This window comes from Triturus cristatus, chromosome 12 (assembly GCF_964204655.1).
Source record: "Triturus cristatus chromosome 12, aTriCri1.1, whole genome shotgun sequence".
Taxonomy (NCBI): domain Eukaryota; kingdom Metazoa; phylum Chordata; class Amphibia; order Caudata; family Salamandridae; genus Triturus; species Triturus cristatus.
In genome coordinates, this window is record NC_140595.1 from 318,171,933 (window position 1) to 318,190,153 (window position 18,221).

General features: G+C 42.0%; 1 protein-coding gene across 1 annotated transcript in view; it reads left to right on the forward strand.

The window, feature by feature from the left end:
• The window catches only part of LOC146775962 (chemokine-like factor), a 389,409-nt gene that overhangs the window by 341,089 nt on the left and 30,099 nt on the right, over nucleotides 1-18,221 (forward strand). The window contains exon 3 of the mRNA XM_085637824.1: nucleotides 2,610-2,705. Coding sequence (XP_085493950.1) covers nucleotides 2,610-2,705 — 96 coding nt within the window. The remainder of the gene's footprint in view (nucleotides 1-2,609; nucleotides 2,706-18,221) is intronic.

Sequence of the window (18,221 nt, forward strand, 5' to 3'; positions counted from 1 at the left end):
AGGAGTGGAATCAAGGTCAGGTTCAAAACTGGAAAGCACAGAATATAAAGCAAGTTGTTTACACGTACCAGGACAGATAAGGAAGAGTGCAGACAAGACTAGAAACAATAACTATCACCGAAACAGAGAGACAGGAGGATAACAAGATAGAAATAGAAACAAAAGGCAAGCCTGGAAACACAGTAGTATGGATGGGATAGAGCACGAGGAGACTTAACAACCAAGCCAGATGTGAGTAGCTGCACTGTGGGCTCAGAGGGCTAAGGTAGCTGAAAGTTCAGGGGAGGCGCACAGGTGCAGTGCGTGGATGAGGTGCAAAGACTAAACCCGGTACAGGAAGTCAGGGAACCACTGTTGAAGGGAAGGCAGAACTGGGGCTTGTATAATAGAAGACCAGGAGACACAAGGCTGGGAATAGAAAACATGGAACAGTGTGCGGATCAGGGCTAAGAGAGAGAAAGGTCCAAAATGCAGATATAAAAAAGGTCAGAATTACCTTAGGATTGAGGAACCAATCTAGCGATCAGAGAACGACCACCAGGACGTGATAAAGGAAGGGTCCTTGTTCAGAGGGAACTACATTGACTATATATCATCAGGGAAGTGGAACTGAAACTTGTACTTGGAGGTGAAGAGAAACTAAGTATGCTAAGTGTAGATGTGTATATTGTCCCGTACAGATGAAAAGGCTTGTTTTGAAAGAGCCCTCGTGAGCAACACCTAGTGGCAGGATGCCAGAATCCTGGCACTGTGGTCTCAAGAGACATGCACACTATCACCTTAGAACAAGGTAATCAGCAGAACGCATGCAGCTAGTGTCAGAAAATTAGATTCAGTCCTCATATCATAAGAAAAAAAAATTATCAACTTTTTTTCACGATCCATCCTCCCTTGGCCGAGAGGACCCTATGTATACCATATTTGAGCAGGGCTCTGCCTTTCCAACTTAATGTAACCAAAGACCTGAGACAATCTTTGGTCAAACACAGGCCCACTGCATTTTGGTCAACCTAAAACTCAATCTACAAGTGGCTCTAACTGACCCTGCGACAAAAAAATCTAATTTCAGACATTTGAAAGGTGGCTAATTGGAGATATGTACATACTTGTACAAGATATGATTGTCTTGACTCAGACTCCTGAGCTGATACCCAAGTGGGTCATGCGTTCTTCAAGAGCCTCTTTACCTAATAACGTGACTACTGATGTGCCATGTTGATGCTCTTTTCACTATTTTAAATGATTGACATACAGCTCTAGTCAGGTTAGTATTTGTTACTACCGATGAAAAGTCTATGATTGAAAACAAAAGTTACATATTAAAGTTATTTATCAAGAAAATGTTCATTGAAGCAGTGAGGTCATACAAATTCGCCAGAATCGTTAGGTTGGAATGGCCTGATGGAATAAACTGGGTCCCTTTCATCCAACTCTTTCTTTTACTGGGAAGGAGTTGTGGTGATAGATATATATATATATATATCGTAAACCTCAAGGCTAAGGCCATATTATACCTGGTATCCTTTCTGTATTTTTTATATTACATGCTTATTTTGGGACATGTTTGGGCTTTGTGGGTCTTTCTTGAATACATTATTAATAAAATAGTGGGTATTGGTGAGGGTCAGTGGATTTAGGCATATCTTTATCTTCAGTGTATACCTTATAATTATATTTACTGTTTTTGCTACATAATTTACAAAAACATTTTTTTTCCAAAGATATTTTTTCTGTCTCAGATGGATCAAAATGATACTGACAGAGAACGTGCTGCATAATTTGCATGATCTTCTGCATACTTTAGATGATCTTACTGCAAAAAAGTGGTCCTCCCTATCGCATAATACTAGTAGTTCTGTCTTTGAAAAGTGGTTGGGGCGCTGTCACAATGATGAAATCCTTATTTCTCTGACAACCATGAATTAAGTTGTGAAATATGGCATATAACCCCCTGCATGTTGTGCAGTAAAAGCACCAAAACATATATGAGCACACACACATACAAATATGCCGACCAGAATATGGTATTTATTGGTATTGTTCAATGTGTGAAGGAGTCATGACTTGTCAGAGGCACAGCCTAAACGTGAGTCATGATGTCCCTCTCCTCCCTCAAGAATGGTAACAAATAACATATTATACTCTATGAATCTGCATATATGATTTATGCCATGGCTTCGATCGTGCATATTTGTTTTAGCAAATGTATTTAACCAAAACCAGGATGCAAGGTGTTAAATTTGTGCAGAAAGGTAAAATCACACTCGAGAAATGGCGGCTATGAGGAGAGCTTTTTACATGTTTAAATTAATTGTTAAATGCAATCTTTGAGGCAGTAAAAACTGTTTTTCTCATGTATGTTTTGTTGTACTGTGGTAAAATACTCGAATTTTACTTTTGCACTGTAGTACTAAATATATAAATGTATGTTTATTAGTACTATTGTTTTAAATAAAGAATTATATACGTGATCTTCACACAGACAGCAGACCTATTCAATGTTCATTTTTTCAATGCAGATTTCTGCAATCGGGAACCTGGATAATTTTTCCTTCTTGTAAGTCTTAAATGCTTAAAGGGGAGAATTAATTGATGTTTTTCTGTTTCAGGACTTTTTCAATTGCATAGTATCTGGAGTATTCGTTTTTTGTGTGTGCTGCATAGCAATATACGAGATGTTTAATGAACTGATGATTTCGTCCGGGGTAAGTACAGTAGAGCTTAACCAAAAATCTATTTTACAGAAATGTGAACATGTGAAAGAGTCAAATTGTTCAACATTTTATTGAATGTCAATGATAGAAAGATAAATAGGCGTTGTCTTGTGTTTTTTGTGGGTATGTCTAATATTGAATTTGATCAATTCTTTATAGTTTTCTTAAGGCCACAAACAATGTCTCTTTGTGGGTGACCCATTTAGGTGGATATCTGCCCCCATGGAGCTTCTTCATCTTAACATTTGAAAAATAGTAGATTTGTAAACACAGGGTGTGCAAAGTTGTGACGTTTTTGTTTTTACAACCTTCCTGAAGTTGCATAGAGAACTTTGCAGCTTCACAAAGGTTGCAACTTTTTTGCTTTGCCACATTGACATGAAAATTGGGACCTTGGTGACAATTTATGTTGCATACATCAAATTTTACACTAACCACAGGGCTCTGCACCTGCTATACTTCGCAGAAAGCTGTTATGCCCGGATTACGAGTGTCCTTGATTGAGAGTCAAGATTTCACACCTGGTAAAATCTGATACCCCTGGCATTAGAACCACCTGCTATGAGTTCTTCTCTCCAATATGGGGCATATTATGCAGATTGTAGTGCTTACTGCATCAAAATATTAATGTAAGGGTTATTACCAGGCATTGTCCTTATTATTTTCAGCAGGTTTGCCAAAATTGACCTGCAGAAAACTGCAGGGGTGTGATTTTTTACATGCCTGGTAAATTCTCCACGCAGGAAAGTCAAGTTGGAATTTCAATGTGTGTGTTAACAGGAGTTACCACATATAGCGGAATTCTGTGGAGCACTCATAATAAGTCCCATAACGTGCATGTACGCAATCTCACTTAGTATATAAAACGTCTGCTGAAGGTAGGCTTACATAAATGCATAAATGTACCATTGAAATCAAATTGATTTGATTTGATTTGAATCAACCATTGTTCTTAGAAAAGATCTGATAAAAGTCAAATTGCAGAAATAAAATCTACATACATATCCCTAAGGGTGAAAATACTCTTTGAGTGTGGTGAAAAACATTGCATAGGTGAATGTTGAGGAATTGCTATATTTTTAGGGATTCCTACATGCATAGGCATTTGTGATTCCTTATTAGTGAATCCTTATTTTTTGCTAATTAGGAATTGCAAATGACATTTATGATGCATGTGCCAGTAAGTATCCATCTATAGCAACACTGAAATCCTGTTTCCACTGGAATGTTTCACTGCGAACATTGAAGAAACATTTAGGATTGTGGAAAGTTATACATGTACAGAACAAATTAAAGCAAGATTTCACTAATTGTAAATGGACCATTACATTAGGTCAGGGGAAAGGTCACCATTAGAGAAAAGGCATTTTTGAAAAAGCCTTTAAATTGCCATTACAATTCGAAATGAAATATACTCTAAATGAATATCAAATATAATGCAATAAATCATTTCAAATAGGCAAAATTTAGAACTTTCACCAGAGATTATTACATGGAAATAGCTAACTTTAAAAATACCCTAATACCACATTTTTCTCAATATACATTTGTGTATAATTTTCAAAATTTGCACTACAAAATTTGTTTTTTCACTTTCAAAAACTATAGAATATCTACTATTATTATGCAAAATTTCAAGATCGTACCTAGTTTCTACAGATTTTCGCACTGACCTTTCCAAATGGTGCTTTCTAACAGAAGGCATTAGAAACACAAGGCCACTTTATTAACAGCACAATTTCATCAGTAAAAATTAATAAACAACATGTTCATAAGAAATTCTCATTCGTGCAACTAGTTTATCTGAATTAGTATTGCTTTGTATGTTTGTTTTCTTCATCTTGCATTTTATGGAACCATTCTCTGTATTGGAGTGATCCAAGACATTATTAGCAGAGCTGGGTGCCTACAACCGGTGGCCGGCAGCGTATGACAAAGAGTGAGTTTCTACACAGCTTTGCGCCTACAACCCGGAGGCTGGCAGCGATGTTTGGATCAATTTATACGAAAGCAAAACAATACTACCTCAAAGAACAAAGGTACAGAACTCAGGACCCTCCCACCCAAACCCCTGCAGCAGTTTCCTAGCTGTCTAGGCCGTAGGGGAAAAAGGTGCCTGTTGGAACACGTGGTAATGCGCAATTTCCTCCCATGTAGTTAGTGTAGGCTTTGTCTCGCTATCTGGGAGTAATCGCAATATTTTGGAAGTATTTGGGGCATGTGATCTCACACAATTCCGTGGAGAGGATCTGAAGGAAAGGGACCCATAATTTGGCATATGTCTCTCCCTTGTGATCTGCCACTAGGGACATGCGTTCCATAGCGAGTATTAGCCAAAGTCTATGTAGTCATGCAGTATGGTCTGGGATATTCTGAGTACCCCATCGTGCCAGGATTACCTGTTGCGCTACTAGTAGTGCCAACTCAATCTGTCTGCCTCTTGTAGAGCGCAGGGGAAAAGTCAGAGGGTTTAGCAGGCCCAAAATGTTGTACGCTGGAAAGCGAGCGAGTGTGGTATCAAATGCTTTATCTATATCGTCCAAAACTAGTTCCCAGAAGCACGTCAGTTTGGGACAATGCTAAAGTAGGTGCACTAGTGACCTCAGTAGGCTGCACCTCCACCAAATATTTCTCAGAGCGGCCTTTATCTCAGCCATGTATGCGGGCAGGTGTGAGATACCAATACGTCATCACTTTATGGGTCAATTCCGTCACGCTGTACTGTGTGCCGTGTGATGTGCCCTGTAATGTATATCCGCCCATTCGTTATCCGAAACTGTCCTCCCTAGTTCTTCCTCCTACCGGTGCTGACCCTTGGTTCGCCCCTCCGCTTTCCCCATGGAGAGCATAGAATACAGCTCAGAGATAAGGTGTTTGTCCTCTTTTTTGCACACTAGCCAATTTTCAAAGACAGTGAGGGGTCATGACGCCGCTATCTGATAGTCTGGGGAGGTGACCCAGTGATGTACTTGTGAGTAATGGAACTAGTCTGTCTGTGGGAGATCATACTCCTGTCTTAGCTGCTCAAAAGGGATAAGTCCAGTGGGCTCAAACAGAGAGCCGACCCGTTTACATCCCTGTTCCTTCCATCTGTGAAATACGTCTGAGTTGCGGCCCGGGGTGAAATCTGGGTTTTCGGTATGGTTGGAGCAAGTTGGATGCCCAGATATGGTATTGATTGCTCCATCCAGTGTAGTTGAAATGCAATTTGAAGGCACTTTTCATGGGCCCAGGGCACAGAGAGGTTCAAAATTTTGGATTTGTTTAGATTAACGTGTAAGCCCGAGATTTCTCCGAAGCTCTTCAGCTCGGCTACTAAAGCCGGTAACGTAGTCAGTGGACTCGTTACTGATAATATTACGTCTGCAAAGAGGTTGATTTTATGTGTTTCTTTACCGAATTGAATGCCCCCAATACGTGGATCATCCCGGATTCTTTGTGCTAATGGCTCCCTATACAATGCGAACAGGAGAAGGGATAGTGGACAACCCTACCTCGTGCCACGAGGTATCGGAAACGTATCAGACAACGTCCCATTCACCCGAACAAACGCTCTCTAGCCTGATAGATACAAGTAACCCATTTTATGAACTTTTCGTCAAGCCCAAAGTGGCGTAGTGTGTCAAAAAATAACGTCCATTGCACCCTGTCAAAAGCTTTTTCAGCATCAATTTACAGGAGCAGTGTTTCTTTACACGTTCTCTGGATTCCGTCCATGAGGTGAAAAAGTCATTTGGTATTGTCCCCTACCTGCAAAGTGGGAATGAAGCCCGCTTGGTCTGGGTCCACCAGACCCACCGCCATCAACGGGTTTAGTCGGGCTGCCAGGATGCTGGCGAAACTTTGAGTCAATGTTGTGTAATGATATGGGTCTGTATGATCCACATTCGTTGGGGTCTTTAGAGGGCTTAAGAATTACAGAGATCAAGGCATCTGTCATTAAATCAGTTAGAGAGCCCGTTTCGAGAAAGGAGTTGAACAAACGTGTCAGGAGCAGTGCCAACTCCTGGCAGAACGCCATGTAGAAATGTGCCGGGAAACCATCAGAGCCCAGAGCCTTATGTACTTTGAGGTGGGCGATTGCTGTAATCACCTCCTCGATACGTATCAGTTGGTCTAATTGGTTTGCGATTGTTTCTGGGAGGCGAGCAGCCAGGCATTTCTCGAGGTAGGTGTGGGTCTCTGTCTGCGGGGGATCTAGGTCAGAATATAGGGTCTGATAGAAGGTCTAAAAGTATAAACAATCTGCGGATCTGTGTGTACTTCCTCTCCGTGGGTCGTCTAATCGAGGCTATCGCTGCTGCAATCATTTTGGCTCTAAGCCTCTGTGCAAGCATCCGCCCCTACTCAGATAGAATTTGTGCGTTAGCGTTAGTGTCTAATCCACTGTTTCCCAAACTGTGGTCCGGGGACCCCCAGGGGTCCCTGACACTTTCCCAGGGAGTCCGCAGGCAGCAGTTTGAAAAGCACTGCAATTGTATAATTAGCAGTTTTCCAGCAACAATAAAAGTGTCAAGATAACACCAGTGATTAATGTACCTGCTGGAGAGAGATGAGTTTTGTCCTGTGGCAGCTTTGAGTTATCTAATGTAGCACAGAGGGTTAATATGCCTATTGCAAAGAATGTGTACCATGCATTTTAAATACAGTATTTTATGTGCATAGGTGAGTGGGTTACTGCTTTTGTCACAAAGATTATTTTGTTACTGTGCAGTACATAAGTGACAACTATAATCTAGCACAGTGACCTATAAACTGTCATCAAAGAGCTGCTTGCAAACTGCATGGTACAAGTTAGTAATTTATGTTTTTACCCTGTCTTTCATTATCCCGATGCTGCTAAAAAGGTTTACCAGGGTGGAAATACATTTTTATTGTTAAAGTCAATGCTAACCACTGTCTTATGTTCTGAATCCCAAGTTTTTTTGTGCTTCTCCAGACCAAGCACTCTTTAAAAATGCCTACCAGTATAAATGACATGTGAATCCTCACCTTGTAGTCCCCTTTGCCTTATGTAACATTTTCTATACACTGAGTTACACTTATGATTATTTGTCTCTATATGTGTGTGATGTAAAGTGATAAACGTGTTGTAGACTGCACCATTGTTTCCTAAATTTCTTTGGGGGTAGAGCCTCCCAAAGCCCCCTTTGTAGTGGTCAGGCACACTCAATGCACTTGGTGTGCACCGTATGGTGACTGGTCTGAAAACATTTGCCAGGGCTGCTTTGGGATTCCAGTCTGGCCCTGGCAGGAGTAGGAGCCTCGTACTGCGAAATAAAACCAACCATTTAAAAGTTAGTCACAGAGATGCAGCACCAACCTTCCCATTAAAATTTTAGTTTTTTGCAAATTCTTTCAATATAAAATACTAAGGAGGATATTTACAAAAGAAGTGGTGGAGCGTGTCGTTAGCCTCTGTGGCATAACGACACGTGCCGCCACTTCAGAAACGCTGCGCTGCACCATATTTACAAGAATATAGTGCAGCCCTACATTTCGCCCTGTGCTGGTGCTATACTTAGCAGTGTAGCGCCAATGCAGGCACCCTTGCAACACAGTGCAAGGGTGTCTGCAAGAAGGGGAAGATTGTTTATGTAAAGGAAGGTCCCCCCCTTCCTGCACATAAACAATCTTGAAATTAGGTTTTGTCACTTGTATGTGTGCTGCTTAATGCAGCACACATGGAAGTTACAAAATGCCATTTTTTTAAATGATTGTTTATGTGCAGGAAGGGTCACCTTCCTGAACATAAATAATGTGAGGCGTTTTGGTTTTTCCATGTGTGCTGCACAAGGCAGCACACATGGAAAAAGCAAACATGAGGAGAGATAAAGCATTCCTCCTCGTTTCGCCAAGTTAAGATCTGGTTTTCCCTGGTGTTAATTTTGTCTCTGCCTTCTCTGCCCCTGTGAATAGGGGGCAGCATCAAAATCAATGGGTTTTGCGGTGGAACACCCACTGCAAAACCCACAATCCACCCCTTTCACGCTAAGCATTGCGCGAAAGGGGGCCTTATTTACAAGGCAGCGTTAAGCCATGTTAAGTGGCTTACCGCTGCCTTGTAAGAACGTTGCAAAAAGTGATGTTTCCATGGTGGTAGGGGTTTGTAAATATGCTCCTAAAGTCCTTAGTAATCCGAGTATTTGTTTTGTGTGCACACGTGTTTATTTTTTTCAAATTACTGTTTCAACGTTTGAAATTTAAATCATGCAAATTGCTTGGGGGTCCCCGACTTCCAGTGGTGACTCAGTGGGGTCCTCAGGAGTCAAAAGTTTGGGAACCACTGGTCTAAGCGTTTAAAGAGGAGCCTTTTCTTTTCCAGCTCTCTCCATATTCGTGGGGCCCTGTGTGTTTATGGATAGATTCCATCACACTCACCTTGCGCTCTAAGTTCTGTCGCTTCTCCCAGCGTACCCTGTTTTCTTCTGTAAAAATGTCAATAAATTCCCTCCTCATTACTAATTTTAGTGTTTCCCATACTGCGGCCGAGGAGGTATTTCTTAGTCGTTTGTCTGCAGGTATTCCGTCAGCCTGGCCCTCATATCTGTTAAAACCAGCGGAGTCTGCAGAAGGTTATCCCGCAGTTGCCATCTTGCAGGGTTCGGCTGACCCATGCCTGCCTGAATCGTGACAGTGATCATTGCGTGGTCTGAAAGGGATCTAGGTTCAATGGACGTGTCTTTCAGTCTGGACGCCAGCGCTGCTGAAGCTGAAAAGTGATCTAAGCGTGCGTATGTTTTGTGAGCTGCTGAGTAAAACGTGTAGTCATGGACCCCTGAATGCTGGTTGCGCCAAATATCTTGGAAGCCATTATCTGCCAATCAAGGCTTGCCTTCAGCCGAGAAGGCCCCCGTTTTCGTTGTTTGTTGACATGAACGATCAAGTGTAATATCCATCACCAAGTTAAAGTCCCCTCCCACCAGGATTGCTGCATCGGGGACGTCAGCACATCGGTCAAGGCCTTAAGGATGAAGGGCTCCTGTTGGGTGTTTGGAGTGTAAATGTTAGCTAAAGTGAAATGTGATTTTGCCGGGGAATTTTGCTCCCAGTAATATTGCAATGCAGGGGCCAGAGGACCAGAGTTGGTGGGGGAAGCAACGAGAACACATGCGTGCAGTGTCCTTCTGTAGGAGGTGCGTCTCCTCTAGTAAACATATGTCTCTTTCCGAGTTCTCCAACAGTGACAGGATCGCTGTGCGTTTTACAGGGTGATTGAGGCCTCTAGCATTGAGGCTTACGATCTTCAGGTCTCTACCTATAGTGTGTCTGTACAGGTGGTGGTATATTCACTATGCCTAGTCGATATTGGGCTGTATGCCTGGGGATGGGCTGCTGATGCGCTGGCCTGTGGCTGACTCAGGGTTCTTTCGGAGACTGGTGCGGACAAGTAGATAAGCAAGGAATATCTACCCTAAACTAAATTCTAACTCCCAACTGAAGTAACAAACGATGACAACAGTCATCATGGTAGGATAGCCCAAGGGGAATGTGGGCCAGTGGAGCTCCAGTGTTCTTCAAATCCTCTATCCACTCAAGCGTTATCATAGAGTTCGTCATAGTGGATCAGGCGTAGGGGCGGTGGGTCCTTCGGACCCTGTCTGGGTTGCTTCTCCCAACAATGGAGTAGATCAGTTCAAGTGAAGACAAGCCGTTCTGGTGATCCGGATAGCGAATTAATGACTGCTTCTCTTTCTTTGGCAATCGTTGCAATGTCTGGTTTGAGTTTGGAGGAGGGCTTCCCAACGTTTTGCCAGCGAGGGGTTTTTTCCTGGAGTTCTCAGAGGATTTGCTGTTTTTTTCTTGTTCCGTGGAGCCTGTGATCCTTAGCACTTCCTATGCTTCCTTCAGAGATCGAAGCTGTCTCAGCTTCCCTTCATGCCGAAAGATGATCCGGAAGGGGTGCCCCCAGAAATATGAAATTCCTTGCTCTCTTAGGTGATTCGTAATTGCTCGGAATTCTCTCCTTTAATACAGTGTGGTCATGGACAGGTCTTAAGAAGGTTGGTGAATGTCCTTGGAATTGTACTGGGTGGACGCCCCTTGCCCTGCGGATAATCAACTCTTCAGAATGAAAGTTATGAACGCATGCTAGTATGTCCACCGGGGAAGCTTTGTTCCTTCGGGGGGGGGGGGCCACGGAGTGCACTCGGTCGATCTATATGTCAGAGGTATGTTCGTTACCCAGTTTGTGGCAGAAGATGGCAAGGACATAGGCCCTTATGTCATCTCCTTCAGATTGAGTCGGTACCCATCTGATACCGACATTATTTCTTCTGGAACTATTTTCAGGTCTTCTGCCTGGGCCTGTAGTTCTATATGCTGGTCCCTCAGTCAAATGATTTCTTGCTATATCATTTTGATCTCCTCATCTCTGCTAGTGTCTCGTTCCTCTACGGCTGTTACGGGGTCGCCCGTCTCTTCCAGATCATGTCTTACCATTTCAGGTCAGCTGAGAGTTATCCTTTCATTTATTGCAGATCTTCTCTAAGGGATGTGAACAGCGTTGTCATAAATGCTTTAGTAGCAGGCCCATCTGCGCCTTTCATTATGTCCTGCTTCGCTGTGAGTTGCCCCTGCAGGGGTACCCAGTCCAGGCTGCTTCAGCAGCATGTCTTTCACAGATCTTTCTTTTTTCATCTGGGCTGCGGCCATAGTGGTTTCCTTTCGCTGCAAAGCTCTGCCAGATCGTAAACGTGTGTTGTTGCGGCTATCTTCTCTTAGACCCTGGCTGCTACAGGTGGCATATTCTGGTATGAATGGATTCTAGCTGATGCTTCCACGTGGTTAAGCTAGACTGCTCTTCGACTAGACCAAGGAGCTCCGATTGATGCCTCAAGGGTTCATTGATTTCTGTGCTCAGCTTGTTGATTTGCCCCACCGGACCACATCCAGTACGCTTCACCAGAGGCCCATTGGCCCTCAGCTATCATGTGGACAGAGAGCTGTTGCCTCACATTCAGGGTAGGCCTCCTGCCTCGGACCGAATCTGGGCCCAAGGAGTGCAGGCCACAGACAGCTTTTGATTAATTGGCAAACGTAGTGGGAGAGGCCCGTTCTCTCCTTTATTTGATTCAGTTAGTATTTTCGGCCCGGCACTGGTATCCCTCTGGTAGCGCTATAGTCGGGGGGGGCAGATGTCAACACACTGGTCTTCCAACACACCGGCATTAATCACCAGGGCCTGCCTCTCTGATCCGGGGCCCGCAACTAAGACTCGAGACAATTGCTCATTTGTAAAATTAAGTAATCGCAGCAGTGTGCATATAATCAATGGAGCACAAGTCAAGATGACTGGAGGTTTTATCTTACGGCCCAGGGGAAGCCAGGGCAGGTCTGTTCTGACCCATTCTAGTCGCCCCATACCTGCTGCCCCATCTGCACGTCACGCTCACTCGGACCCGCATGGGGGAATCTGTCTTTCCCTTCTAGGGCCCTTTGGGCCGCTCACACACTCCTGCTGCGCTCACTGCTTAGCTAGGGGTCCTCAGTCCTAGGCCGTGGAGGGCTTAATGTTTATCCAGGTTGGGCCTCTCCCTGCTCCACTCTGCTGTGCTGAGCATAGCTCAGAGGATTCTTGCTCGCTCCCTCCGGGGACCTCTTGCTTTGCGGCCTCCGCTGACTGTGTGCGCCACAACCACCCGGCATGGTCAGGGAGCTTCTCCACTCACCTCCTCACCTTCGGGGGCCCCCAGGCTCACTATCGGGCTAGTCGAGTCGTTGTGGCAGGCTGACGCCTCTGCTATGCCACGCTGGGATCGGAGCTCTGGCACTCTGCGTTTCACTGCATCAACGCGGCACAGTATTACAGATCTGGATTGGTAAAATACCATTCAAGCAAATTTAGAGTGCCGCTGGTGTTGAGAGTGCTCTATATTGGAGCTGCTTTCCACCTAAACTTGAGAGCTACCCAGAGTTCTCTGCTTCTTTTTTTGCATAATTTATGCATCACTCTATGCCTGAAAGGGTATTGTTTTGACTTATAATGGGTGCTCCCTTGTGTCTGGACAAAGCTATACCTCTCTGAAGAGCTCTAATGGAGCGAAACACGTTTCAGGGGTTGCTTTTATTCATTTCAGGTTGGCTTGATTAGTATTTTAACAATCCAAAGCCGTAATAGTATGCTTGGAGTGGTAAAAGGCTTTGGCCATTTTAGAGCTTGGCATGGATACCACTGTGCTAATCCTGTGCTTAAAGACTTTGCTGTAGAAATGGGAAAAGACGTTGTCCCTTTCTATCTCGGCGTGGATGGCACTGTGCTAATCCTACACTTAAATACTTTGATAGAAAAGCAGACATTTGAGGTGAGCAAATTTAGAGTGTTGCTGCTGTTGAGAGTGTTCTATATTAGAGCTGCTTTCCACCTAAACTTGAGAACTGCCCAGAGTTCTTTTTTTGCATAATTTACGCATCACTCTATGCCTGAAAGGGTATTATTTTGATAAATATGTGTATACAGCGTAGGATTAGCACAGTGTGTGAACTGCATTTTTCCTCCTTCTAGACACATTTTGCACTCAAATCTGAGAATTAGCTCTTTTATTCTCCAACACCACTTGCATTAAAACTGGAACGCATTTCTGCTGTGAACTGAACATCTGTCAACCATGAAATGCACAGATTTTTTTCCTTTTACTTTTAAACTCTCTCCACAGGTTTAGCCAGTTCTATAGACACTTTTGTAGTCTTTTATCTTTATTTTTTATAGTTGCCAATATTAATGTCATGGCAATTACTTGTAGAAAAGGTAAGTTAAAAACAATATCAGTTTCTGCATGCTTCTAGCAGTGAACAGCGTTTTTGTAACATTAAGAGCATTCTCATCAGCTCTTCATTCGCCTCATGTGTGCTTTTAATAACTTGAATCTTTAAAAGTATCACAACTCTAATTTCTCTTCCCAAGTTCTGAAAGTTGGCAGCCTTTCACAACATAATTTCCAATGTGTCAGTTAGTACAAATGTCTTAGTTCTTTTACTGACTGCTGCCAGCCACCCTTTAAATTCCAATAACACGATGTAAATAAACCTTTTTGGATTCCCCATTCAAAATATCACATTACAGCGCTCACCTTGGTTTCTCTGTTCAAACTGCTGGAACTTGTTCTTTTACAAGTGTGAAAGTTCATTCTGAGGTCCCAGTTTTCACCGCACGGCATGTGCCCACACAACCCAAAATATATATATATATATATATATATATATATATATATATATATATATATACATATTCACTTAAAAAACCATAGGTTTCACACATGTTATAGTTAGCTGGACATTTCACTCGTAAAAAACCAATGAAATTCCCCCGTTATAGTTAGTGCAGGCAACAATAACTCACGCGACCGCAATCCTCTGCTGATGACGTCAGATATTACATCACTGATGACATATGTGTCTTTATGAAAAATAAATATTTGTAATATATGTATAGCTAAAGATTAATGGAAGAAGACATGGGTAAATAAGTGTCTAAATACAGTGATGTAATATCTGATGTCATCAGCAGAGGATTGCGGTCGCGTGAGTTATAGTTGCCTGCACTAACTATAACGGGGGAATTTCATTGGTTTTTTACGAGTGAAATGTCCAGCTAACTATAACGTGTGTGAAACCTATGGTTTTTTCAGTGAATATATAAACATATAAATATAATCTGCATATCTATATAAATATAAATTCATGCAAACATATACATATATGCATACATATGCATGGTATGTACATGAAAGTTTGAAAAACTCTAATACAAGCAAAGCTAAAAAGCCACCTAAGTACAAACAGAATTGCTTTAACTTAAACGAGGGCGAGACCTATTGCATTTTCAATGCTTGTTTACTTTGATTCCATCAAGAAGGCATTCAGATGTGTCCCACATTTTCCATAAATTCTGAATGGTAGCACTCTAGTTGCTCATTAAATCACTGTAGTAAAGCTACTGCTCACCAGGGAAGTCTGCTGCTGGTATTGAAAGTGCATGTTTCAGTCTGCATGTCAGAATTTTTTAATGAAATAGAAGAGGATTTGATAAGTCATTCAAAATGTGCCCTAATTTTTCTTTTTTCCTCACTAATCATAATTTCTATGGCAAAATGAACCTCCTCATTGTGTTCCTTTTAAATTAAACTACTCACTCTCTACTACTCACTCGCTACTACTTTCTACTACTCACTCTCTACTACTCACTTTCTACTACTCTCTACTACTCTCTACTACTCACTCTCTACTACTCACTCTCTACTACTCACTCTCTACTACTCTCTACTACTCTCTACCACTCACTCTCTACTACTCACTCTCTACTACTCTCTACTACTCTCTCTCTACTACTCTCTCTCTCTACTACTCCCTCTCTACTACTCTCTCTACTACTCACTCTCTACTACTCTCTACTACTCTCTACTACTCACTCTCAACTACTCACTCTACTACTCTCTCTACTACTCACTCTACTACTCACTCTACTACTCTCTACAACTCACTCTCTACTACTCTCTCTCTCTACTACTCACTCTCTACTACTCACTCTACTACTCTCTCTGCTACTCACTTTCTACTACTCTCTACTACTCACTCTCTACTACTTACTCTCTACTACTCACTCTCTACTACTCTACTACTCTCTACTACTCTCTCTACTACTCACTCTCTACTACTCACCCTCTACTACTCTCTACTACTCTCTCTCTACTACACACTCTCTACTACTTGCTCTCTACTACTCACTCTACTACTCACTCTACTACTCACTCTCTACTACTCCCTACTACTCCCTACTACTCACTCTACTACTCACTCTCTACTACTCTCTACTACTCACTCTCTACTTCTCCACTACTCTCTACTAATCACTCTCTACTACTCTCTACTACTCACTCTCTACTACTCACTCTCTATTACTCTCTACTACTCACTCTACTACTCATTCTCTACTACTCATTCTCTACTACTCTCTTTCTGCTACTCAGTCTCCACTACTCACTCTCTACTACTCTCTACTACTCACTCTAATACTCACTCTCTACTACTCCCTCTACTACTCACTCTCTACTACTCTCTACTACTCTCTACTTCTCACTCGCTACTACTCTCTACTACTCACTCTCTGCTACTCTCTCTACTACTCTCTACTACTCTCTCTACTACTCTCTCTCTACTCTCTACTCTCTATTACTCATCCTCTACTCTCTACCTTTCTCTACCTCTCTCTCTACTACTCTATACCTCTCTACCTCTACCCCTCTACCTCTCTACCTCTACCTCTCTACCTCTACGTCTCTACCTCTACATCTCTACCTCTCTCTACCTCTCTCTACACGCACACATATGCACATATATGCATTTATATATGTATGTGTATATATATGTATATACATACATATATAAACATATATATAATCTGCATATCTATACAAATACAAATATAAATGCATGCATACATATACAGATATGCATCTTATTTACATGAAATTTTGAAAAACACTAATAAAAGCAAAGCTAAAAAGCCACCTAATTACAAACAGAATTGCTTTAACTTAAACGAGGGCGAGACCTATTGCATTTTCAATGCTTGTTTACTTTGGTTCCATCAAGAAGGCATTCAGATGTGACACATTTGCCATAAATTCTGAATGGTAGCACTCTAGTTCCTCATTAGATCACTGTAGTAAAGCTACTGCTCACCAGGGAAGTCTGCTGCTGGTATTCAAAGTGCATGTTTCAGTCTGCATGTCAGAACTTTTTAATGAAATAGAAGAGGATTTGAGAAGTCAAAATGTGCCCTAAGTTTTCTTTCTGCAGCACTAGTCATAATTTCTATGGCAAAATGAACCCCCTCATTTTGTTCCTTTTTAAATTAAATGTTTTAAATGTTACCACTTTATTCCAATCAAGATGGCTTCAGGTGTGCCATACCTTTGTCATAAGTAAGACTGTTAGCGCTCTAGTTGTTCTTTGGAACACTCTGGGAAGCTGCAGTAGAACACAAAGGAATCAACTGACAGTCTCTGCCCTTGTTGGATGTACATGTTTTACTGAGAATGTCAGACTTCATTCTCACATGACTGAGAAAGATAATGTGAATTTACAGAAAATATGCTCTCAGTTTAGCTTATAGATCACCTTCCAAACCTCTGTGGGAAAAGCATGTGAAAATAGTTTTCTATCAAACATGATTCATGATATCCCAGCAGAAGGCTTTTTCACATGGTAAAATCACCTTAGAACATACTACAATTCCTAAAATGAGTATGGTACCATCAACAAATGATTTATAATGTAACTAAGGTCTTAAAACCTTCTATTAACTGCAATGCTTTTTAATGAGGTGCTATCATGTATATTGATCCCAAGATGGCTGCCAACACTTCTTGGATGAAGTGCTGACAGCCAATCAGATCTCACAATGAGATGTGTGGTTAGGCTCCGCCCAGATATGTATATGATTTTACTTTTGATTTTCTCAGGAACTACTGAACGGATTTACACCATAAATGCAAAAGGCACATGCCTGACCTGAGGACTCCCTCTTTGCCAAATTTCAAGTAATTCTGTTCAGCCGTTCTGGCTGTAGCTGTGTCTAAAGGTCCTATGGAAAAATGCATGGGGAAAACGCGTTTTGGGACCACCCTTTTTTCTCAGCCCCCGCTTGACGAATCACCCCGAGACTTTCAGGGTAGGAGCTGAACGGAGCGCCCCATTAGTTTTGAAAATTTCGCGAGGATTCGTCAACCGGCGCCAAAGTTATTCAAAATAGAATTTTGAGATTTCCTATGGAAACTAGGTTGTAACTATAACTATCTACTGGCGACCGCCAGTAGATTATATATATATATATATATATATATATATATATATATATATATTCACTTAAAAAACCATAGGTTTCACACATGTTATAGTTAGCTGTACATTTCACTCGTAAAAAACCAATGAAATTCCACGTTATAGTTAGATCAGGTAACTATAACTTGCGCGACCGCAATCCACTGCTGATGACGTCACATATTACATCACTCATGACATGGTCAGTGACATCACTCATGACATCAATGATGACATCTGAAATTACACATTGTGGATTGCGGTCGCGCAAGTTATAGTTACCTAATCTAACTATAACGTGGAATTTCATTGGTTTTTTACGAGTGAAATGTACAGCTAACTATAACATGTGTGAAACCTATGGTTTTTTAAGTGAATTTGCAAGGTTTTGTAAATGATAATTCCTAACTATAACGTGTGTGAAACCTATGGTTTTTTCAGTGAATTTGTAAGGTTTTTTAAATGCTAAGTTATGTATTTATTTATTTATTTTTTTTCTGGTTTTTCACTGTGCGCACACCCTGCGCGCACGGTGCGCTTCGCGCCCCGTGCGCGCGCTGTGGGCGCTCGGTGCACTTCGCGCACCGAGCCCCCGCGTTGCGCAGTCCATGCCGTGCGCGCATCGCATTTTTTTACACAGTAACATTTGTTTTTTTCTCCCTTGTGGGTCCTTTAATTTATTTAATA